Raw genomic sequence first — 24,595 nt, 5'->3', positions numbered from 1 at the left:
GCGGTGGGGGCATCATCGGCTCTACCACAGGTCCCTGTGGAGGCTCAATGTCCAGCACCTCGATAGATGGAGAACGCCTCGGTGTCGAAGGCCTCAGTGTCTCTTGTAGTCAAGGTCACTTGGCTGTCGACTTCTCCGGGAATAGTAGGGATTCTGGAATCAAAGAATGTCGATGCTGATGCCGATCTTTAGAGCGGTGCTCCGTGGCTTTTTCAAGGCCAGATGTTGACTTTATCGATGCCACGGATGGGGGTCGGTGACGACTGGTCCCCTGAACCCTCCAGACGACGTTTTTTAAGGATTATCCTTTTCGATGCTCCGGCCGGAGATGACTGAGTGGACGTCCATGTGGAAGGTAGCAGTTGGATGTGGAACAAATGTTCCATTTTTTCTTGCTGTGCTTTCCGACCTTTAGCGGTCATTTCTGCACATTTTGGGCAGGATGAAACATCATGGGACTGACCCAAACAAAGAACACACTCAAGGTGTGGATCAGTAACCGACATCGTTCGATTACATTTGGGACATTTTTTAAAACCCGTAGCCATGATCACAACGACAGCCGTCGATGAATGTGTGACTAAAAGTTTTGTAAACTCGATAAGAGTCGGAAGGGTTATTCTACTCACCGGCCGGTGGTAAAGAGAGACCCCAATGTGGGAGTGAGAAAAAAAAGTTTTAATCTGATTTTTAGTCAGAATTGTGTGAAGAATTTCACACAGGGCTCCTGCTCCGCGATGCTGAAAACAGCGTGGAAAAATGAAGACTGAAGGGAGACACCTGTGGCTGAGAATATCATGGCATGCTGGGCATGCTCAGTGGGCTCAGGATGCCAGTCAAAAGTTTCTAGAAACTTTGACAGAAAGTTTTCCGTGATAGGGCTCCATCAATGACGTCACCCATATGTGAGGACTAGTATCCTGCTTGTCCTGGGATAATGATTAGTACTGCTACTTTAGTAGCTTCATTTCTCTTAGAATCTAATAAACAACTAGTCCTAAAAATGTTTTTCAGGAATAATTCTGCCACTTTCTTAAATTTGAAGAGAAGCGTTTTCCCGGATTTTTCCAGGGCAACGCAAAAGAGACGGAAGCAATTCCTCTCTTTAAAAACAAGAGTGACAGAACTAGGCGCAATGTTTATTCTTAAATTCCCATGTAAATGTATTGTGAAATGGCAAGGTGTAACATATGTATTTTATGCTCCAGATCAATTAGTCATCTTCTTGTCAAATAAGAAAAGATCATTGCCCAGCTCTCACCAATTGGGACAGAGCAGAAAAATTAGGATAGCAATCTCCTAAAGAAGCAATGAATCTCTCCATAGTAGGTATTTTTTCCTTAAATTTAGATATATAAAAAATTTTCCTACAGTGAGGACTAAATAATGAGAGATTTATATATTCAGTGATGTAATTGTTCTCATATTTTGCTTGATTAAAATGTTGAAGGAAAAATTATCATGTTAATGATGTAGAGATAATCAATACAAAAGGTATCACTAAAAAATTATTCAATTATACACACCGTCTAATCAAAATAATATATCTGTTTTTTGAAAGACATTATTTTGAAATCGATTTTTATAAAGAACAGGACTGCATCAGCAAGCCTTAGTCAACGTGCTCAGTACATTCATATAGAGCCGTCCGGTCTTATCAATCATTTGCAGCCTGCAGATATTTAGCTTACAGTGTTCTCTGAAAAACATCCAATTGTGTGAGAATGAGTAGAAAATCTCACAAAGTATAGCGCTCTTCTCCGGTGATTCAAATATCTATACACGACTGTATAGATGGGTAAAGGCAATCTCTATTAATTCTCTATTGTCTCGATATTACAGAGCTCTAGCAAGAGGAGATATATGAAAATTCACACACGCTGGTATATTCCATTCACACGCTTTGCCAGACTAAAAGTTTAGAAGATGCATCTGATGCTGACTCTATGCATCAGATGTCAACTCGACTCGACAGCGGCCGTGTTTCGCAGCCTACCGGCTGCTTCTTCAAGAGTCAGAAGAACTTATAATGTGTGATCTATAAAACAGAGCCAAAAATTGGTAATAGAATATAGTGGGAGAGAAAAATCAATACTTAACTGACTGATGACGGTGCGAGCACCTCTTAAAGCAAGGACAGAAAGTCTCAAAGTCATCCTCTGCAAAAACGCCGAGCTAGAGACCGCATCCAGCTAGTTTAGCTAATTAAATAGCCCGCTCTTGTGCGGACGTAATGATGTCACCAAAGACGTATTCTGTAATCAAGGATACGAGACGCGAAACTCTAAGTCTTGTAACAACTATTTATTAGGCACATAGCAAAAACATCATCTTGTGAAACCAAAGTCAGATGAAAACATTGTATTCCAAGGTGCTGTTGAGACCCTGAGGGTGGACTGTATTGAGTCGATGGATCCATCTCTGTTCTGCCTGAAGCAATTTTTTGTCAAAGTCACCACCTCGCCAAGATGGAGTCAGCTGATCGAGTACACAGACTCTCAAATCTTCAAAGGTGTGAGAGAAGTCAAGACAATGGGTAACTAGAGGCGCTGTAATCCTTTGCATATTTATGCATGAACGATGTTCTATTAATCGAGTTTTCAGAGTCCTCTTTGTTTTTCCCACATAGCACAATTGACAGGGACATTGAATAATATATATCACCCCTGAAGAAACGCAGTTGGTGGTATGATGTAAATATATATTAGTATTCAATGTTGAAAAATGTAAAACTGAAGTCTCAATCATGACGTGGCAGACAGTACAAGAGCCACATTTCGAATGGGAACCAGAATGATAGGACAAGTCACGAACGGTGGAGTCTGAATGTACCAGCTGGTCCTTCAAATTCGCTCCACGAGTGTATGCAAATCTTGGAAAATGTTGAAATTCAGAATGTAATTGTAAGATATTCCAATTATGAGAAATGATGGACTTTATTTTTGCTGACATTGATGAAAATGGTAGAACGCAAGTGAGAGAATCTTCCGCATCATCGGATCGGGGTAAAAATAACCATTCTCGATGGGTGTATTTTGCTCTCAAATATGCTTTTTTAATGCATCTGGGTGGGTATCCTCTTTGAAGAAATCTGGTCCACAAATCTTTGGCTTGATGTTGGAATTCTGGTAATGTAGCACATAGACGCCTCAGCCTAAAAAACTGACTGGTAGGCAAACTTTCTTTCAATGATCTGGGGTGGGCACTGGAAAAATGCAATAAGGTGTTACTTGCTACTGATTTCCTAAACAACGTCGTTTCAAAACCTGTGGATAATTTAGAAATGTGGATATCTAAAAAATCAATATGGGTCTGATGTATACTTGCGTTCTACCATTTTCATCAATGTCAGCAAAAATAAAGTCCATCATTTCTCATAATTGGAATATCTTACAATTACATTCTGAATTTCAACATTTTCCAAGATTTGCATACACTCGTGGAGCGAATTTGAAGGACCAGCTGGTACATTCAGACTCCACCGTTCGTGACTTGTCCTATCATTCTGGTTCCCATTCGAAATGTGGCTCTTGTACTGTCTGCCACGTCATGATTGAGACTTCAGTTTTACATTTTTCAACATTGAATACTAATATATATTTACATCATACCACCAACTGCGTTTCTTCAGGGGTGATATATATTATTCAATGTCCCTGTCAATTGTGCTATGTGGGAAAAACAAAGAGGACTCTGAAAACTCGATTAATAGAACATCGTTCATGCATAAATATGCAAAGGATTACAGCGCCTCTAGTTACCCATTGTCTTGACTTCTCTCACACCTTTGAAGATTTGAGAGTCTGTGTACTCGATCAGCTGACTCCATCTTGGCGAGGTGGTGACTTTGACAAAAAATTGCTTCAGGCAGAACAGAGATGGATCCATCGACTCAATACAGTCCACCCTCAGGGTCTCAACAGCACCTTGGAATACAATGTTTTCATCTGACTTTGGTTTCACAAGATGATGTTTTTGCTATGTGCCTAATAAATAGTTGTTACAAGACTTAGAGTTTCGCGTCTCGTATCCTTGATTACAGAATACGTCTTTGGTGACGTCATTACGTCCGCACAAAAGCGGGCTATTTAATTAGCTAAACTAGCTGGATGCGGTCTCTAGCTCGGCGTTTTTGCAGAGGATGACTTTGAGACTTTCTGTCCTTGCTTTAAGAGGTGCTCGCACCGTCATCAGTCAGTTAAGTATTGATTTTTCTCTCCCACTATATTCTATTACCAATTTTTGGCTCTGTTTTATAGATCACACATTATAAGTTCTTCTGACTCTTGAAGAAGCAGCCGGTAGGCTGCGAAACACGGCCGCTGTCGAGTCGAGTTGACATCTGATGCATAGAGTCAGCATCAGATGCATCTTCTAAACTTTTAGTCTGGCAAAGCGTGTGAATGGAATATACCAGCGTGTGTGAATTTTCATATATCTCCTCTTGCTAGAGCTCTGTAATATCGAGACAATAGAGAATTAATAGAGATTGCCTTTACCCATCTATACAGTCGTGTATAGATATTTGAATCACCGGAGAAGAGCGCTATACTTTGTGAGATTTTCTACTCATTCTCACACAATTGGATGTTTTTCAGAGAACACTGTAAGCTAAATATCTGCAGGCTGCAAATGATTGATAAGACCGGACGGCTCTATATGAATGTACTGAGCACGTTGACTAAGGCTTGCTGATGCAGTCCTGTTCTTTATAAAAATCGATTTCAAAATAATGTCTTTCAAAAAACAGATATATTATTTTGATTAGACGGTGTGTATAATTGAATAATTTTTTAGCGATACCTTTTGTATTGATTGTTTGGTTTCGACAGGTTCGCGATTTTTTGCTCTTTGTGTTGTTGCAATGATGTAGAGATTACATGGGTAAAATATGATTAGAATAATATAGGGTAAATAAATCTCTCTATATATTTCAACTCAAGATATTAATGCTTGCAAATTATCTTGTGAAAATTAATAAAATATAAATAAAATTTAAAGAAATTAGTTATTTCTGCAGGGTTTAAAGAGTCTGGGGTAACCGGAGGGCATGCAGGCTATCAAACCAGGGGGATTTGGAGGACCTAGCTCTTAACTGGATGAACTGGCAAAACTGGCATGAGTACATGCCCATTATAAAATACAGACTTGTGTGGTAGAATAGGGATTTGCGCACTTAGGGGCAGATTTTAAAAGCCCTACATGCGTAAATCCAGGAGGATTATACGCGCCAGGCCTATTTTCAAAAGGCCTGGCAGCGCGTGTAAAGCCCCAGGACGCGTGTAAGTCCCGGGGCTGGGCAGGGGGAGGGCGGAATTGAGGCCTCCGGCACAGCGGCCTTTGCTGCTGTGCCGGGGGATCATGTGCTGGCACTCGGCCGGCGCGCACAACCTACACCTGCCCAGAGGCAGGCGCAACTTATAAAATAAAGGTTGGGGGGGGGGGTTTAGGGTAAGCCAAGGTGGGAGGGATGGAAGGAAAGTTCCCTCAGAGGCCGCTCTGATTTCAGAGCGGCCTGGGAGGGAACGGGGAAAGCCAGCAGGGATCCCCAAGGGCTCGGCGCGTGCAAGGTGCACTATTGTGCACCCCCTTGCGAGCACCAACCCCGGATTTTATAACATGCGTGCGGCTGCGTGCACATGTTATAAAATCGCATGTACATTTGTGCACGCCGGGTTGCACGCACAAATGTAAGCCCACGCGTAGGTATTAAAATCCGGCCCTTAGGTGTGCACCCACTCAAAATTAGACGCATATGTGCACGCGACCACACTATTTTATAACGTGCATGTATATGTACATGCACATTATAAAAGGGGTGTGTAAAAAAAAAAATGGGCATGTATCTGGGTGCACACTGACACATATGCGCAAAAGTATGTCCGCATATCAGTTTGAAAGTTACCATCTTAAAATGCACTTACGCAGGTAAAACGTATTGACAATTCAATGGCATATATTGCAGAAATTTTCAAAAGCCCACTTACATGTGTAATGTGCAAAACCCAGTTTAAGCAGTGAAAATGCTTTTGGAAATTACCCCCTAAGAACTTGACAGCAGATGATCTGTTTTTTCAATAAAATTAAACATCTATTTGATTATTATTAAAATAGTTTATTTTCAGTTTTTATCCTACTTTTCCAAAGGGAAAGCAGGATTATGGGATCTCTATATCTCCATGTCCCTAACAAATGTTGTGTTTGGTGTCCTATCTATACTAGGGTCCCGGGTCATAGCAGCTCAAGGCTCCTTCGCATCCCCTCTCCCACAATATTTCAATTCAAACTAGGCTCCAGGCCTATAAACTGACAACCTCCACCGCCACTCTCCCACCCTTTCCCCCCCCAAGAACCACTGCCACAACCCCAAGGCCAGCTAAAGCAGTACGAGTCATACTGTTCTGTCTGCATCCAGTGTTGCTCTGACAGCAATACTGGTAGCGTACAAGAGAACTCTGATGGGGGTGGTTCTTTTCAGAACCTCCTTTAGTTCTGGGTGGAACATCTTGTTTTCTATAGAATTGTTAGTTTAGGATGACATTTTCAGGGATCTGTGAATTTCTCAATTTACCAGCAGTTTGAACATCCCATATATTACTAGATTAGCAAATATTTGCAAAATACATTGAAAAGTAATATCTTAGTCAGTGCAGGCAAACTCTGGTCCTTAAATGACAAAGATCTGAATTTCAGCAAAGCCAAAACACTGCAAAATTAATCTGGTTCTTGGATCAAATATATGCAAATCTATCATGTACTGTCCCTTTGAAAATTGATGCAAAGAGCATGGGTAAAAAATACCCACGAACTTTGCAGCAATGTGGGTTGTTTGAAAATTTCCCCCTTGCAAATCAAAATACTAACAAGAACTAATAGTGTACAGGAAAAGTAATATTGCCTGTCACGTGACTGTGAAAAATATAAACAAAATGCATTCAAACGAATTAAAAGCATGTGCATATACATTAAGACCTTATAAATCTTTCCATCAACAAACTGGGAAGGAAAAAACCCCAGCAACAACGCATGCAGTTTTGGATTTTCAAAATTATGTGTGTTGTTTTTCAGGGAAAACGTATCTGCAGAAATAGCAGCTACATATCTCTGCATGTACTTTTTCCATAGGCAATTTTCAAAGGGAGAGTACATATGTACTTTTATCTTTGAAAACAGGTGCAAAGTCCTCGGGGAAAACTACCCACCGACTCTGTAACAACCCGCATAGGCCTGAAAATTCCCCCAATAAGTATAAACCTGGGTTACCTGGCTAATAAGGAACTTCGTTGCATTTCCTTGAATACTCCTGCCTAGGACTGGTGGCTCCTAGAAAGACAAGACTTTGCTAAAAAAAATATTTCTGTTTGCTGTTTTAAAATTGTACTGTGGATTTTTCTTTGTTAACTGTGGGCCTTATTTACTAAGGCTTTTTTCCAATTCTGTTTCAATAGGAAACACTCTTAGTAAATCAGGCTCTGTGTATTTTTGCTGGGCTCTACAGCTAACAATATGAGCACACAAAAGTCAGTCTGAGTCAGAATAGCTCTTGCCAGTTAAATATCTCCTGCCTGACATCCACCCACCCCAGTACCTGCTTTTATTATACAGTTTTCTAAGGGAAGAGGTCAGAGCTTGTTTAATTAAATTAAATGATAACCTAAGGTCATTTTGGGATTCTTTACAATAATAAAGATGTACCACATAGAAATACACTGATGCAATGAGAATTATTTTGTTTGACAACTGTGGGGCTCTCTGCAATGCTGAAGCAGCGTAAAGAGATGAGAATCCTCCCTCACTATACAGCATCCAGAAAATCTGACCCCATGCTGACATATGATCCCCAAAACAGGAAAAAGTAATTTGCAATAGGGTTCTAAAAAGATAATAATTGTGGCACAAATACACTCACTCCCCTCCTCTCCACCAAATGATACCCACATAAAATGTCTTCAAAACTTTGGAAAGAGAGGATGCTCCAAAAATGACATCAGAAGTGGTATTAAGAATTAAAAGAGATAGTCACTGTACACAAAAACCCAAAGGCACTATCAAAAGATCCCATAACAGAAAACACTTTCTGCTGGGGGACTCTTATCAAAGCTATTAACCTGAGAGGCATGATTGCCCGCAGAACAGAGAGAAACAAAAAGGTTACATTCCTACCAGGATCCTCGGTTAGACGGAATACAAATCAGTATTATCAAAGAAGACAGAAGGGATTCTGATATTGATATTATCTTCCACTTGAAGATCAATGACCAAGCTAGCACATGAGGAGTTCCAAAATTTAAGGGATGGACTTAGCCACCTGTCAAAGACCATAGCATTTTCAGAGGTATTACCTGTACATAGGCCAGTTTTAATATGCAGCTCAAAACTGCTGCCTTACATGGAATTCCATGTGGGCTGAGGCCCACATGGAATTATAAAAGGCTAGATTGTAGTGACGGTAAACATCTTTCTGTGGAAAAAAAAAAGATCCTAGGTGAGAAATTCAGGTAATACTGTCACATATGTTTAAACTGGGATGAAAGATGAAAGCTGAGTTGAGCAGCCACCCCAATGAACAAATGACAATTGTGCAGTAAAACACAAAAGTGATGAGCTCACTAGGCTATGCTTGAGCAACAAGGTAAATGAGGGGAGTAGATAAAGAGGCTATATGGAGTGCAGACAAGGAGCTAGAGGTAGAGGGCAATAAGTACAATTCCAGATCTGCAAAAGCCCTAATAGAGGAGGAAGACCTAGATATTGTTTGCATCACAGAAGCATGATTTAATAAGTCCCCTGAATGGGATAAGGTCATGGGCTACAATAATGATCAGGGATGACAGGGATGGCAGAAAAAAAGATAATATTAACTCTTTATGTGAAAAAAAAATCAAAGTAATTGAAATGCAGAAGGCTGTTGGAAAGGGCCATCGGCACATCTATCTATCCACGCCACAATGGTTTATAGACCCCAACTTGAGCAGAAAAACTGGAGAGGAGTGATTTGTTCAAAGAATGCAAAAAGTGGGAATGAAGGTATTGATGTTAGGAGATTTTAACCTGCTAGATGGAGATTGGAGTATCCCATCAGCAGAATCAGTGAGAAACAGAGATCCTGGATTCCCTGCAATGGATTCTTTTCAAACTAATGCTAATGGAACCTACAATGGTACTTACAAATGGAAAAAGCATTTTTAATGTCCATGTAAGCATCCACCTAAGCAAGAATGATCATCAGTTAGCTGGATATAACTGCCAAGGTGAAGAGAAGTCACACGAAATTCAAAGTCCGAGATTTCAAAAACGAGAGCCTTGGTAAAATGGGAAAGTACTTTAAGATGATGCTGGCAGAGTGGGAGGATGTAGATCAAGTGGTTTCATCTAAAATATGCTAGATAAAGAGCAGCAAACCTTCATGTTAAGAAACTAAACAATATTAAGATGAAAATGACTCCAAGTATGGGCAAAAAGATAAGCATCAAAAGGTATGAGTTCTCAGAAAGAGGAGCACAAAAGAATATCTGGTAGGACAATATGGCAAAAGTGTGAGAAGAAAAGGAAGCTAAAGAGGTAAAGGGACATGACAAGACTGTTTCAGATATACAGTATAAAAGAGGAGGCCAGAGGTAGGAGAAGATGAGAAATATGTAGAGAGGGGCAAGTGAAAAGCAGAAATGCTAAATAAATACTTCTGTCTGCTATTCAGTGAAGAAGCGATTGGAGGAGGACAGCTGATTATCAGCAAGGATATGCATGGTAATGGATTAGATATTCCACACATCTGTAAATGATGTAACTAGCAAAACTGAAAGTGGACAAAGCCATGCAGCCTGATGGGATACATCCTAGGTCAGAGATTCTAGCAGGTCCACTAAAGAACCTGTTCAGTACATCTTTGATCCCAAAGGAATGGAGAAGGGTTTATGTGGTCCCCCTTTTATAAAAGTAGTAACAGACAGAAGGTTTGAAAGAAAACAGTCAGTCTGACCTCAGTGGTGGGAAAATGAATAGAGATTCTACTGAGGGAAGGGATAATGAACTATCTAAATTCCAAAAGGTTGCAGGATCTAATCCAGCTTGATTTTACCAAAAGGGAGATCATGTGAAACAAATCTCATCAATTTCTTTGATTAGGTGACTAATGCTTTCCATCAAAAGTGCACGCTAAATATGGTTTACTTGGATTTCAGCAAAGGAGAAATTACTACTTACCTGATAATTTTGTTTTCCTTAGTGTAGACAGATGGACTCAGGACCAGTGAGTTTATGCTCCCCTGCCTGCAGATGGAGATGGAGCAAGCTGACGTCACAGTATATATAACCCTGCAGTGACCCCAGCCTACCAGTATTTTCTTCAAAAGCAACTGTGGACAAACTAGCAAAATACTTGATTAAAAACAGTCAACCATTACTGTACTCAACTCTCAAGAAACAATGAACTCAAGCAAGGAACATATGTACCCCAATCTAGGGACTAGATGAACACTTACCGTTTCGCGGGCCGGCCGCACTGGGCGATGACTGGCCCCGCTCACCGGCATGGCGGGGACGTTTCCCGGCGCCTTTGTTGCAGCGGGAGACCCTCACCAATGTACCTTGCCGCCCGCAGGCAGCTCCGGCCCCACTGTCGTCCCCCCCCCCCCCAGCGCACCACGACGGGGACGCCATCCTCGCAGCAGCCTCTGGCCTGCGCCACTCTACTCTTCTTAAAGGGCCAGCGGCAGGAAAATGATTGCGGCCCTCTCTGATGACATCAGACCCAGCTGGTTGCTGTGTTCCCTGCAGCTCGGAAATTTGACATGCAGAACATATAGCCACCAGGAACACCGTCTTTAAGGTCAATAACTACAAGGAAAGGCTACACAGTAGTTGGAATGTAAGGCCCACCAAGAATTCCAGCACCAAATTAAGACTCCACGATGGAACTGGTAACTTCAAGGGATGCCAAAGATGCTTCACTCCCTTCAAAAAACGGGCCACATCAGGATGAGATGATAAGTAATCACCATTCACCAGACCTCTGAAACAGGCAAGAGCCGCAACCTCTACCTTCAAGGAATTAAGGGACAATCCTTTATTTAACCCATCCTGCAAAAATTCCAGAATGAGCCGGATCATAACCGAATGAGGAAGCACACCTCGATCCTCACATCAGGCCTCAAAAACTCTCCAAATCCGCGCATAGACTAAGGACGTGGAGAACTTCCAAGCGTGGAGCAAGATAGCAATCACCTCAGAACAGTGCTTCTGAACCGTGTGTCGCAACACACCAGTGTGTCGCCACGCACTAGCAGGTGTGTCACATGCTCCCGGTCTCTCCCACTGCTCTTCCTTCCCTGCTGCGGTTGCCGCCGGGCTAACAGCACGTTCAAGCCCAGTGGGAATGGCAGCAGTGCTAGAAGAAGCTGTGGTACCTGCGGCTGGCCTTTCCCTTCCCTTGCCCCCCCCCCCCGAACAGGAAGTGATACGTGGTGCGCGGGAAGGAGAAAGGCTGTGCCGTGTGGAAAAATAGCAGCGGCGGCAGCAGCATCAGCCCCCGAGCAATCAAAGCAGCCGGTAATCGGGAAAGGAGTCAGCAGCATGAGCCTCCCGCGGCCGATGGGATTCTTTTTTCTTGGCCTGCGGGGGCTGGAGGAGGAAGCTGCTGCAACTACCATTGTGCTTGGGGGGGGGGGGGAGAGGAAGTGAGTGAGAGAAAGAGAGAGAAGCAGCCAGCCTGTGTGTGATTGAGAGCATGTATGTGATTGAAAGAAACTGGTCAGAGAGCTGATGTGTGTGTATATGTGAGAGACAATGAAAGTGACTGCTCAGGGAGATGACTGATGTTTATGTGAGAGTGTGAGACATTAGTCAGGGAGGTGACTGATGTGTGTGTGAGAGAGAGAGAAAAAGCATGGAAGTGAGAAATCTAGGTATGTGAGAAAGCATGGGAGTAAGAAGCCTGCTGTTGTTGGGGTGGGGGGGGTGTGAAAGAAAGCAGGGGAGTGAGAAGCCTGATTATCAGGCCGATACAGTACAGTGCGCTCTTGGACGCGCATTTTCCCATACCCCTTATCCAGTAAGGGGCGGAAAACGCGCGTCCAACCTGCGGCACCTAATAGCGTCCTCAACATGCAAATGCATGTTGATGGCACTATTAGGTATGCACACGGGATACAGTAAGTAAAATGAGCAGCCAAGCCACACATTTTACTCTAAGAAATTAGAGTGTACCCAAAGGTAGGCACTAGTTTCTGCCGGCACCAGGAAAGTGCACAGAAAAGCAGTAAAATTGCTTTTCTGTGCACCCTCCGACTTAATATCATAGCGATATTAAGTCGGAGGTCCCGACGCTCAATTTTGCCGGCGTCCGGTTTCCGAGCCTGAGGCTGTCAGCGGGCTCGAGAACTGACGCCGGCAAAATTGAGCGTCAGCTGTCAAACCCACTGATAGCCGCCGCTCCGGGTCAAAAGGAGGTGGTAGGGACGCGCTAGTGTCTCTAGCGCCTCCTTTTGCCCGTTTCTACCGCACCACCTCATTTAAATACTGCATCGCACGCGCCGGGAGTGCAGGCGTTCGTCTGCTCTCCCGCGTTTTTACTGAATCGGCCCGTATGTGAGAGAGAGCATAGGAGTGGGAAGCCTGTGTGTGCATGCATGAGAGAGAGAGACTGGTTGGTAAGGTGACTGTGTGTGTGAGAGAAAGAGACTGGTGTGTGTGTGAATGTGAGAGAAAGAATGTGATTCAGGGAATGAGAAACCTGTGCATGTGGAGAGCGAGCATGGAAATGAGAGAGAGACTGGTGTATGTGTAACAGAGAGAAAGTGATTATGGGAATGAAAAGCATGTGCATGTGAAAGAGAGTGAGCATGGGAGTGAGAAATGCCTGTATATCTGAAAGAGAACATAAGAACATCAAGCCCAGCATCCTGTTTCCAACAGTGGCCAATCCAGGCCATAAGAACCTGGCAAGTACCCAAAAGCTAAGTCTATTCCATGTTACCGTTGCTAGTAATAGCAGTGGCTATTTTCTAAGTCAACTTAATTAATAGCAGGTAATGGACTTCTCCTCCAAGAACTTATCCAATCCTTTTTTAAACCCAGCTACACTAACTGCACTAACCACATCATCTGGCAACAAATTCCAGAGTTTAATTGTGCATTGAATAAAAAAGAACTTTCTCCGATTAGTTTTAAATGTGCCACATGCTAACTTCATGGAGTGCCCCCTTGTCTATTATCCGAAAGAGTAAATAACTGATTCACATCTACCTGTGAGTGAGAAACAGCATGGGAGTGAGAAGCCTGTATATCTGAAAGAGAACATGGGAGTGGGAAGCCTTTGTGTGTTTGTTTGTGTGTGTGTGAGTGAGTGAGAGAGAAAGTGATTATGGGAATGAGAAGCCTGTGCATGTGGAGAGAACAAGCATGGGAGTGAGAGACTGGTGAATGTGTGTATGAGACAGAGAAAGTGATTATGAGAGTGAGAAGCCCATATATGTAAGTAGAACACGGGAGTGGGAAACCTGTGTGTATGTATGGCATGAGAGAAACTGTTCAGGAAGGTGACTGGTGTGTGTGTGTGTGTGTGTGTGTGTGTGTGTGTGTGTGTGTGAGTCAAAGACCTTTTGGGAGATGATTGGTGTGTGAGAGACAGAAACTGGTCATGGGGGCATGACTGGTATGGTGTGTGTGTGAGAGACATGGGCACTAAGGAAGAGGACCATGAGTATAGAGCTTAGCTTCTACTGCTGCTTCTGGTGTGTGCCTCGGCCTGCATGGAAGGGGAGTAGGGGAGCTGCTGGAGGGGGTAAGTAAAGGTGGCTTTTTAAGTTTATTTTTCTTGATTGACTGCCATTTTAATTATTTAATATTATGTGATGTCTGCTTTTTTGAAATATTTTATTGGTGATTGGAGAATGTTTCATAGTTTTTATGAGTTTTTAATTGTTGGATGTTATTCTGTTCATAGCTGTTTTGAAACATTTATTCTGCTTATTAGTATAGTTTTACAATTATTTCTGTGTGGGGATCTATAGCTGCTTGCTAGTTCTGTTTTCCTAATAAGAGGTGTATTGGTTTTTAGGGTCTGATTTAATATTTGTAGTGTTGCCTTTTCATAGATAGGGTTGCTCCTGTTTGAGTGTATTCCATAATACAGGTGTAACTGTGCGCGGATTAGTTTATGTGCATTACTACAGATCCTGGGAGTATGTTAGGTCGATTCTGTGTCTGTTACCGAGATGAGATATTTTACTAGCATGTAAGCATTTGTATCAGTCTTATTTGTTGTGTTTTCTCAAGAGGACATGCATTGGTGGTAAACTGCTGTCTTCATAATTAGGGCTATTGAGCCTAGAAGTAGAAGGAGTTTGAGTTGCTGTTACTGAGATGACACCAGAACCAGAATATCTTTTTTGTGGGGTGAGTTGTGTGGGGAATGTCATAATTCTGCTTTACATCCATTATTGTGGGTCAGGGGGGGTTCCCATGGATGCAAACTGTACTTTTACATCTAGCCCCGTGACGATCATGGGTCAGTGTGTCATGCATGTGAGAACCATCTGTCAGGTGTGTCCCGACAGAAAAAAGGTTGAGAACCACTGCCTCAGAAGATTATCCATGCGTCAACAAGTGAGGCCTCTCAAGGGCTAAACTGTAAATCAAAACAGAGTCGGATCTTCATGAAGGACAGATCCCTGCTGCAACAGATTCGTGTGTGTGGGAAGACGAAAGGGGGTCGTCTGAGCCAATCCGGTGCCACCAGGATTACCAGCCCCCTGTGGCTTTCAATCCTGCTAATTATCCTGCCCAACAAGGGCCATGGAGGAAAGGCATAAAGCAACTTGTCTTCTGGCCAGACCTGTACAAGAACATCTATGCCCAGGGACCACAGATCTCTCCTTGCGACTGTAGAATCGAGGAACCTTCACATTGTGAGAAGTTGTCAGCAGGTCTAAGAATTGAAGGCCCTAGCGAGCCTCTATCAGCTAAAACACCTCATCCGACAACACCCATTCTCCTGAGTCCAGACTCTCCCTGCTGAGAAAGTCTGCTCTGAAGTTGTCTTTTCCTGCAATGTGAGAGACTGAGATCATCTGTAGATGTCTTTCCGCTTATTCCATAAATTGGTCTATTTCCTGTGACACTTGCTGGCTCTTGGTTCCTCGCTATTGATTGATGTAGGCCACTGCTGTTGCATTGTCTAACATCACTCGGACCGCTTGACCCTGCAGATTGTGGCTGAACTGCAAGCACACCGCGATTGATGTTCCAGAGGGACTCTTCAGCATTTCAATGCCCTTGGGCTGTCAGCTCCTGACAGTGAGCTACCCAACCCCGAAGACTTGCATCTGTTGTGAGTATCAACCAGTTCAAGGAGGTCAAGGAAACACCCTTTCTCAGGTGAGCCTCCTGAAACCACCACTGGAAATGAGAGCAGATTTCCATCGGCAAGTGGAGCTGAACTGAATAATCCTGAGACTGCGGGTTCCAATGAGACAGCAGTGAGTGCTGAAGAGGACGCATATGCACCCTTGCCCATGGCACCACTTCCAGGGTTGCCGCCATCAAACCGAGCACCTGTAGATAGGACCACACTGTCGGGCATATAGTGCTCACCAACTGATGCAATGTGACATCAATTTCTGAATCTGAACTTCTGAGGAAAAACCTTGTTCTGCCTTGTGTCGAACTGAACACCCAGATAATCCAACAAATGAGATGGCTGAAGAATGCTCTTTATTTATTTATTTTTAACTTTTGTATACCGACATTCTTGCATTAAATGCAAATCATGCTGGTTTACAGTGAAACAGAAAAAGCAGGAAAAAATTCCTTTGTCAGGTTCACCACCCAACCAAGTTCCTGCAACAAGGAGTTCACCATGCGGGTCACCAGACAGATCTCTTCCTGAGACTTGGCTCAAATCAGCCAGTCGTTCAAATACGGGTGTACCAGGAACCCATCTCTTCTCAACACTCCCACTACTACCATCATAACCTTCGAATACGTTCTGGGAGCAGTGGCTAGACCAAAAGACAGTGCCCGAAACTGATAATGGCACCCCCAAACACCAAAAACGCAGAAAATGGTGCTCTCAAAAGATGGAAATATGAAGGTAGGCCTTGGACAGAGCCAGGAAGGTCAGAAAGTCCCCCAACTGCACAACCATTATCACGGAGCATAAGATTTCCATGCAAAAATAAGTCACCCTCAAATGACGGTTGACACTTTTGAGATCCAGGATGAGACAAAAAGGAGCCCTCCTTCTTGGGCACAACAAAATAAATGGAATATCGCCCCATACTTTCTTGAGATGTAGCACTGGAACTACAGCCCTCATCTGGAGAAACCTTAGAAGCGTAGATTCCACTGCCTGCTTCTTCTGTGGGAAGTGGCAAGGAGACACCATGAACACGTCCCAAGGAGTACTGCGAAATTCCAGCATACATCCTTCTCATATCACCTCCAGGACCCACTGATCCAGTGTGATCTCGACCCACCTCTGATAAAAGAGAGAGGCATCCTTTATCTCTTGTTCCTGAAGGTGGGTCAACAAACTTTCATTGAGAAGCTTGGGAGGATCCGCCACCCAAGCCTGTTCTTCTCTTGTGTGACTGGAATGAAAGGACCGAGATGTACTGAAAGGCTAAGTCCTCTGAAAAGTCGATCCTCTGTAGGGACGAAAGTGCTTGGAACCCCAGAGATAACCCCTCATACCAGAGGGGCACTGCAACTGCTTCTTATCCTCCGGCAACCGAGGGACCAGACATTCACCCTACTTACCAGCCAATTTCTCCAACTAGCTCCCAAACAAGAGTGAGCCTTTAAAAGGCATTTTCATAAGATTAGCTTTGGAGGTTGCATCAGCTGGCCAATTTTGCAACCATAGTTCACGCCTGGCCACTACCACCGAAGCCACTCCTCTGGCCCAGATATGGATCAAATCGCAGCCCACATCTGCTAAAAAAGTGGCAGCGGGTTCCATAACTGCTCTGGAATGCACTCCAGAATCCTTAACTTCCTAAGAAAGAAGCAGACCAGATTGTGCCACTAGGGTGCAACAAGAAGTTATCTGTAAAGTCATAACCACTGCTTCAAAGGTTTGCTTTAAGGTTAGCCTCAATCCTCCTATCATGCACATCCTTCAAGGTCTCTCCTCCACATCTGCTTAGAGATGGCACAGACCAGAGCATCCACTTTGGGAAAACGCAAATGCTCTCTCACCGCTGGATCCATTCAAGATCTATCAATTCCTGAATGGAGTCCATAACAGGGAACAAAGATGAGGCTTTATGCAAGGAAACCAAAAAGGGATTCTTCTTCAGCTCAGACATGGAATCTGCACCAGGAAAACCTAGCATCTTCAAGGTCTGGGAAATCAGGGCTGGCAACTGCAACATGGTCCGATATGGTTCCAATCCCAGAGGAATTTACCCATCTTCCAAGAAATCAGGATCTGCCTCATCATCAGTGCCATCCGGGTTCCTGTTGGGATTACCCTCAGTGAACTGAGGCATGCTCTGGCACTTAAACATAGGACTGGAAGAGAGAGGGGCCACCGGCTGAGGGTTCGACCTGACAGGATTGGGCAAAACTGAGGACTGCGTCTGAAGAAAGGATTTCAAACCATGAAAAAACTCCACCCAAGAAAAAGCAGCCAGATCCAGGCCAAACCCAGAAGGAACTGGAGCGGGACCCACTGAACTGCCATCTCCTGTGGAGGAACCAGTCAAGGGTGTTCCAAGATCCAGTGCACTTCCACATAGAACCTTAACCAGACCATCATCAGGCTCGGAGGATCCAGGCTTAGCGAAATTAGAGGAAGACAATTCTCTCTGAGCCTCTAAACAGTGCTGACACGTTAGAGGACACGTCAGGCTGAGATACCCGAATATGACAGGCAACACAGAGAGAAAAGCACTTAAGTTTCTTGATTGCTGGCGCCATCAGTGCATAGGCAACGGAGAATGTGCATCCAGCCGGCTCAAGCTGAAAAAACTTCAAGCGCACAAAATTTTGTGCACAAAAATTAGGTGCCCCAAGAAGAGGCGCCACAAAAATCACAAGCACAAACTGTGCACCAAAATCTGGATGCACTACCAATGCTTAAAAATTTGTGTGTGCAAAAGGTGCACCCAAAACTGAGCGCACACCACGTGAGCAGAGCCGATGCACTGCGCACACTGATGTCCTGTAGAGGGCAGGAAAGCATGTGTGAAAACGCCGCTGTGGCCTACCATGCGGCGTGCAGGAAAAAAGCCTAACTGCAGAGCCTAGCCCACTGGGGTCACTCAACCCGCCAGGCTGCGGGAGTGGGAACAAACGGCAGAACGGCACGCTGAGCACGGAGACCGTAGGAAGTCCTGCAAACCCCTCTACACACTATCTCTGCCTCTAATTTTTTTTTGGTTTTAAACTTAACAGATCTCAGCCCTTACCAGCTGAGTACAGAGACGGTCTCCGGCTGCAGAAGAGGGCATGTGCCGTCACCACCACGCTCAGCCTCCTGCACCTGCTGCCTTTAAGCTGTACAATCAGCTACCAGACCAAGGCACACATCTGAGGGACCATGTAAATCACCTCAGGAATTCTCAGCTGGGGGAGAGACCATCTGGTATCACCACAGGAGAGTGGGGCTTTTCTTTTTCTATTTTAAATTCTCCTTCCAAAATCTGAAACAATCCCCATAGGGAGATGCACATTCACCAAACGCTGGAGATTTATTTATTTATTTATTTAACACTTTTTTATACCGACCTTCATAGTAATAACCATATCGGATCGGTTTACATTTAACAAGGGTATAACTGAGGCGTAACTAAAATAAGTTAAACAAAAGAGGTGAATAAGGCAAAGTTACATTCAACAAGGGGTAAGAACTTGGAAGCTAACGTAGCTGGAAGAAAGGTAAGGCAGAAATAAACAAGAAATACAATAGAGAATACAGGTTAAAGCTTCAAGTGCTTTAACCTAGCAGTGCCATAGTCCATCGTTCATGAAGATCAAAGACCATCGTCCAGATAAGGGAAGGGCAACTAGTGATTATCTTGTGGATCCCCGAAGGCTTGGTGGAAGAGCCACGTCTTGAGTTTTTTTCTGAATGTTAACAGGCATGGTTCCAATCTGAGGTCTGACGGGATGTTATTCCAGATCGATGGGCCTGCGATCGAAAATGCTCGGTCTTTGGTCGAGGAGAGGCGTGTGGCTTTAGTCGGAGGAAATCTCCGAGATGGAGAATACTGGCAAGCTGGGGTCCCTGCAATAGTATATATACTGTGACATCAGCTTGCTCCATCTCCATCTGCTGGCAGGGGAGCATAACCCACTGGTCCTGAGTCTGTCTACACGCTAGGAAAACTTTTGATACTGTCCTGCAAAGGAAATTCATAAATAAACTGAGCTCCCTGGATCCCAACATGTTGGACTGGATTAGAAATTGGTTGAATAATATAGAGTAGAAGTAAATGGAATTCACTCTAAGGAAAGATAGGTAATTAGTGGAGTCACTCAGAGATCAGTTCTGGAGCTGGTTCTGTTTAAATATTATTGTGAGAGTATTGCATAGGGATTAGAAGAAAAAGTTTCTTTTTGCAGATGACACTAAGTCATGCAACAGAGTGCACTCCCCTGAGGAAGTAGACAGAATGAGAAGTAATATAAAATAATCAGAGGAGTGGTCAACTACTTAGCAATTTAAATTCAATACAAAAAAAGTGCAGAGTCTTGTATTTGAATGCAGAAATCTGAGGAAGCAGTATGCAATGGGGGCTGATGTGCACCAATCAGGAGAGAAAACTTGGGGTGATAGTGTCTGATGACCTTAAGGTAGCAAAACAATATGATAATCGGTTTTCTCTCCTGGTTGGTGCAAATTGTTGAGGAGAAGATGAAAACCCTTAACAAGGGGTATGCATGCACCGATGTGAATATGTAGCATGAGATGAGATCAAACAATATCAATTTTAATGTAGAAGGGAGAACCACACCACCTCTGTATCTCATTCTGATTCACTTAGGTTGCGACAAACTTGTGATCTGCAGGTTAATCAAGCTCCTAGTGAGACTCAGGAAAGATTTAGACAACAGCTTTATTATCCCAAGCTAAGAATATCTGGTTGGATATCATCCTGAGAGTATAGTGGAACTAAATACATAGGAAAGAAAGAGATGGAGTAAAAAAGAAACAGGTACATTGGAAAGCATTTACACTTGTTCTGGGAATTAAACTAGCAACTGGTTCTGTCTGGCACACTGCAAGTACAGTAATAACTAGAAAACCTCACATAAATACAGCTCATAATATAGTAACCGAATGGTCCATCCAGTCTGCCCAGCAAGCTTATTGTTGTATCTGCCATGCAGGTTACCCCCATGTTTCTCTTAAGGGTAGTAACTACTGCTCCAAGCCTTAAAACAACCAATACATAATGTACTGCTAGCAACATTTTTACTAGGTGATGAGCCTCTGAAAATTCAGACAGTGCTGCTTGATGGGCTTTACTTATGGACTTGGCTATAGAAGCAGTTTTGTGGGGTTTTTTTTCTTTTATGTCTGTGTATCAGTACCCCAGACCATAAACGTCAGGGCTGTGTTGGTTGTTGTCTGAATCCAATTCCTCCCCCTCCCACCCCCCACCCCCCACTGTCAAAGAGGGTGCAGCCAAGTCTGTCTGGAAGGCTAGGCAAGGGTCTTAGGAAGCCAGACGTTTGTGCAACAGTTTTTATGTTTAGTCACAGAACAGCGAAGGGTACTTATTGTGAACGAAACAGGGGATGTTGTATGCTCATCTACCCAAGACGGTGGAATGCTAAGGAGGAAGAAAAGGAAAACTGTCCTGGATAGGAAGTGATAACTTACTTACAGACATACAGGCCGATTCAGTACGGTGCGCTCAGGCTGAGCGCACTGTTAGCCCCCATCTAGACGTGCGTTTTCCACGTGCTAATAATACCCCTTATACAGTAAGGGGTAATACCGTGAGGAAAACGGGTGTTCAACCCCCCAAAAACTAATAGTGCCCGCAACCTGCACATGCATGTTGATGAGCCTATTAGTTAGTCCCGCGCGATACAGAAAGTAAAATGTGCAGCCCAGCCACGCATTTTACTTTCAGAAATTAATGCCTGCCCGAAGGCAGGAGTTAATTTCGGCCGGCACTGGGAAAGTGTACAGAAAAGCAGAAAAAAACTGCTTTTCTGTACACCCTCCGACTTAATACCATAGCGATATTAAGTCAAGGGCTCCAAAAAAATTTTTTTTTAATTCTAAAAAAAAAATAAAAAAATAATAATTTTAAATCTGCCTGCCGCCCGCGGGTTGGAAGACAGAAGCTCAATTTTGCCGGCATCCATTTTACGAACCTGTGGCTGTCAGCGAGTTCGACAACTGACACCAGTAAAATTAAGTGTCAGCTGTCAAACCAGCTGACAGCCACCTCTTCTGTCAATAAGGAAGCGCTAAGGACGCACCAGGAGAGTGGCCTGGGCGCATGTTGGGAGAGCAGGCGCTCACCTCGGAGCACCGGCTCTCCCATGAATTTTACTGAATCGACCCGATAGACAAAGATAACTGGGCAGACTGAATGAGCCAATTGGTCTTTATCTTTGTTGAACAGAATTAAGGTTTAGTTGACTCTCTAGCTCTGGTGTTTCCTCATCTGCCATCATCTACTATGGCTCAATGTTGACCTTCCTGCTTTCCTCTCTCTCCTGAATCCTCCAAAGTCACTATTAAAACTTTGATTTTTGTTTAGACAAAAAACTTCATAGCCAATATATCAATGTAATCATTAATGCTGTCATTCATTGTAATACTGCTATAATAGGGCTGTTAAGCTAATTGCTGTAGCACGTTTTCTTAGGACACTCAAGCACGATCTTAGTTCACAGTAGTGTCAGAATCACATATCTATCCTCAACCTTTGTCACTTCATGAACCATATTAGCAGCTAGTGGAGTTAAAAAATCCACTTTCTAGAGTTATCTTCTTTTAGCTGGAACATTTAAGTATTAATTCCATTTTATTTTTGTGCTTTAATAAAAACTATGTTGTGTTTAAAGAAAGAGCCATAATGTGGCTCCTGTGCCTCAAGTACAGCATCATTGAATCTAACGAAATGGGAGCAAAAGTAGTCAGGAACGGGCAATCTAACTTAATTCTGTCACCTTATTGTGCTCTCTCAGTCAGACTCATTTCTACGAAAATGCTTCATTCTTACACACTAAAGTAAATTGAACTGATTTAATTCCCCCCTCCGCCTCACACATACTAAAAAACATTCTTTATTCCACTCTTAATACTTTAATGCAGAAAAGATTATGCATTCCCAACTCAGTCCTTTTATCTCATCCTTTTCCTCACAAGCACAGCAATGTCAGAGATATATTAAGGGGAAGGGGGGAATTCTTTCCGTCGTTTATTTAAGTCGATTTTCTTAGCTCGTGAGCAAGGAAGGCGGTAATGCATTTCTATCAGCTCGTTCTTAGATTCCATCCCGCTTACCTGCTGGAGTCCCTTTACCCCATTCTTCGTTTTATTTTAATGCAATAGTCAATACACCTTTACGGCCTCACCTGCTTTGCACCTGATTTGGTAATGCTTTTTTCTCATTCAGTGTCTATGTGGTAAATAGGCTTAGTAACTCAGGTCCTCCGTGCGTCCCCAGTCTGAAAGTCAGGAAGCTCCAACCCAGGCACCGGGGACGGCGGGGATAATAACGGAACTGCTCGGGTCCTGCTGCTGCTGCCATAGGAACCGCCGAGACGACCTCCAGGGCCACACATCACTCCACATCTCCCCTCCCCTTCCTCCCGTCCCCACGTTCCCCAACAGCCGCAGACTCACCTTTTGATCCTGAAGCGCCGCAACCACCCTCCGGAGGGGGGGATGGTGAGACTCAGGCGGCCGCGGCTGCGGTCACCGCGGCCGGCCACCCCCAAACGCCCCCTCCCGCTCCGCGCAGCCAAGCCGCCGTCTCCATGCCAACGTGACGCAGCACAGAGGCAGGCAAATCCCGCCGCGCCCGGCTTCTCGCGAGATGTCGGCGCAGGGTTGCAAACGGGCCCTTTATAGCAAACCCGCGTGTAGCCTTCGGGTCCCTTCTTCCTGCTTTTGTGGAGAAACCCGGGGCGGTCCACGCGCTTGTACGAAACCGGGAAAGCAGCGGCCGTCACTCTCTTGCCCCACCGAGGTGCGCCGCGCTTCGTCATGCAGCCCAATCCCAAACCTCCCTCCTTATGTGCAAGTGGAAGAACCAGCAGGCTGTGTGGCAGACAGGAGCCTGTAACGTCCCTGGCCCCTGGCTGCTGATAACTGGGTTACAGACAGATAAAGGGACACAACCTACTTTATGTGACATCCCAGAGTTGCATCATGTGGATCCCACAAAAAACGGCTTGACTAGCCAACTTGATTAAAGAGGGCTTAAAAACCTATCAAAATCTTTATTTTGACTTGTTTAATAATTTCATATCTGTAAATATCAGAGATGCCAGTGGTGGTCCTTTCCAATGACTGAGATTTACCACCCAATGAGTGAGATCGTAGGCCAAAGTGATATTTTTCAGGCAGTGCTTCTAAGATATAAATCTGGGCTCTCTTGAACTGTCTGTAGGCTGCTTCCTATACCGTGGGATCAGATGGTGTTTTCCCTGTTGGAGACATTAAACACGACATATCACTGACCTCCAAACTCCCAGTCTCCTGCTGTCTCAGCTTCCGTTCTCTGTGTGTGGTTCCAGGTGCTGCTACAGCCTCTTTCTCTCCATGTGCACTTTCTGTGTGTGGCTCTCAAACAGTTTCAATGCAAAATACTAGACATCCTAGGCAAAACGTATAGCCTTGATCCCGTCCTCCCCCCACAAGTTTCTCCATGCACAATTAAGAATTATGCATTGACAACATTTTACATTAAGCAGGGCATTGAAGGTACATTCTTCTGAGGTAAAAAATATCTCTTAAAATAAAATTTATATTATATTTACATGCACCGCTGTGGTGCTAACCAGAAAATCCTGCTGAAAAAGACACTTGGAACCAATGATCCCCATAAAAAGTACCACCTTGCTAATAAGTACTGAACAGCACGTGGAGGTACTTTTTATAGCGGTGTTATTCTGAAAAGTTGAGCTTAATCCTTCATAGGAGGCAATAATAAAAGTATTTTTGGGCATCATTTGTGCCATGTCATTGGACTATATTTTATGGGCTTGAGAGACTTATTGTGGATGTTTAATCCCCCTGAGGATGCACAATGGTGAAATGAGGATCCCTTGTAGGGGAAGACCTTTTGGGGAAGACCTCTGTGATGATGTAAGGTGTTTCGATACATTTGGAGGATAATTTGAAAGATGTTACATGAATGTGGTGTGATTGGGATGATTTGGCTTATATATATATATATATATTGTATTTATAGTAAATTTGTTTCTGAGTTGTATCATTTTTGTAATTTTACTAACCTTATTTCCAGCCACACCGGGGCATGATTGGACCAAGTTATTGATCCCACATCAGACAACCATGAGGTCAACTAATATGAGAGTAGGACTGGTGCACATGTGAGAAATACGTATAGTTATGCTGAGTTGGGTTCCAAATATCCACCAGTCCCCTCTCCGA

At 43.8% G+C, this 24,595-nt stretch overlaps 1 protein-coding gene across 3 annotated transcripts in view; it reads right to left on the bottom strand.

Moving 5' to 3' along the window:
• The window catches only part of CCDC181 (coiled-coil domain containing 181), a 109,568-nt gene extending 86,373 nt beyond the window's left edge, over positions 1 to 23,195 (bottom strand). For 2 of the 3 annotated variants that reach the window (XM_029578940.1, XM_029578941.1), the window contains exon 1: positions 22,820 to 23,195. In XM_029578940.1, the coding sequence (XP_029434800.1) occupies positions 22,820 to 23,184 (365 nt within the window). In that variant the 5' untranslated portion in view covers positions 23,185 to 23,195. Of the gene's footprint in view, positions 1 to 7,263; positions 7,324 to 22,819 lie in introns of all 3 variants that reach the window. The other variant, XM_029578942.1, reaches the window with a different exon arrangement.
• Positions 23,196 to 24,595: the final 1,400 nt, after the last annotated feature.

The sequence above is a fragment of the Rhinatrema bivittatum genome, chromosome 15 (assembly GCF_901001135.1).
Source record: "Rhinatrema bivittatum chromosome 15, aRhiBiv1.1, whole genome shotgun sequence".
Classification (NCBI taxonomy): domain Eukaryota; kingdom Metazoa; phylum Chordata; class Amphibia; order Gymnophiona; family Rhinatrematidae; genus Rhinatrema; species Rhinatrema bivittatum.
Note: the sequence above shows the minus strand (reverse complement) of the source record. Positions and strands in the feature narration are given on the sequence as shown.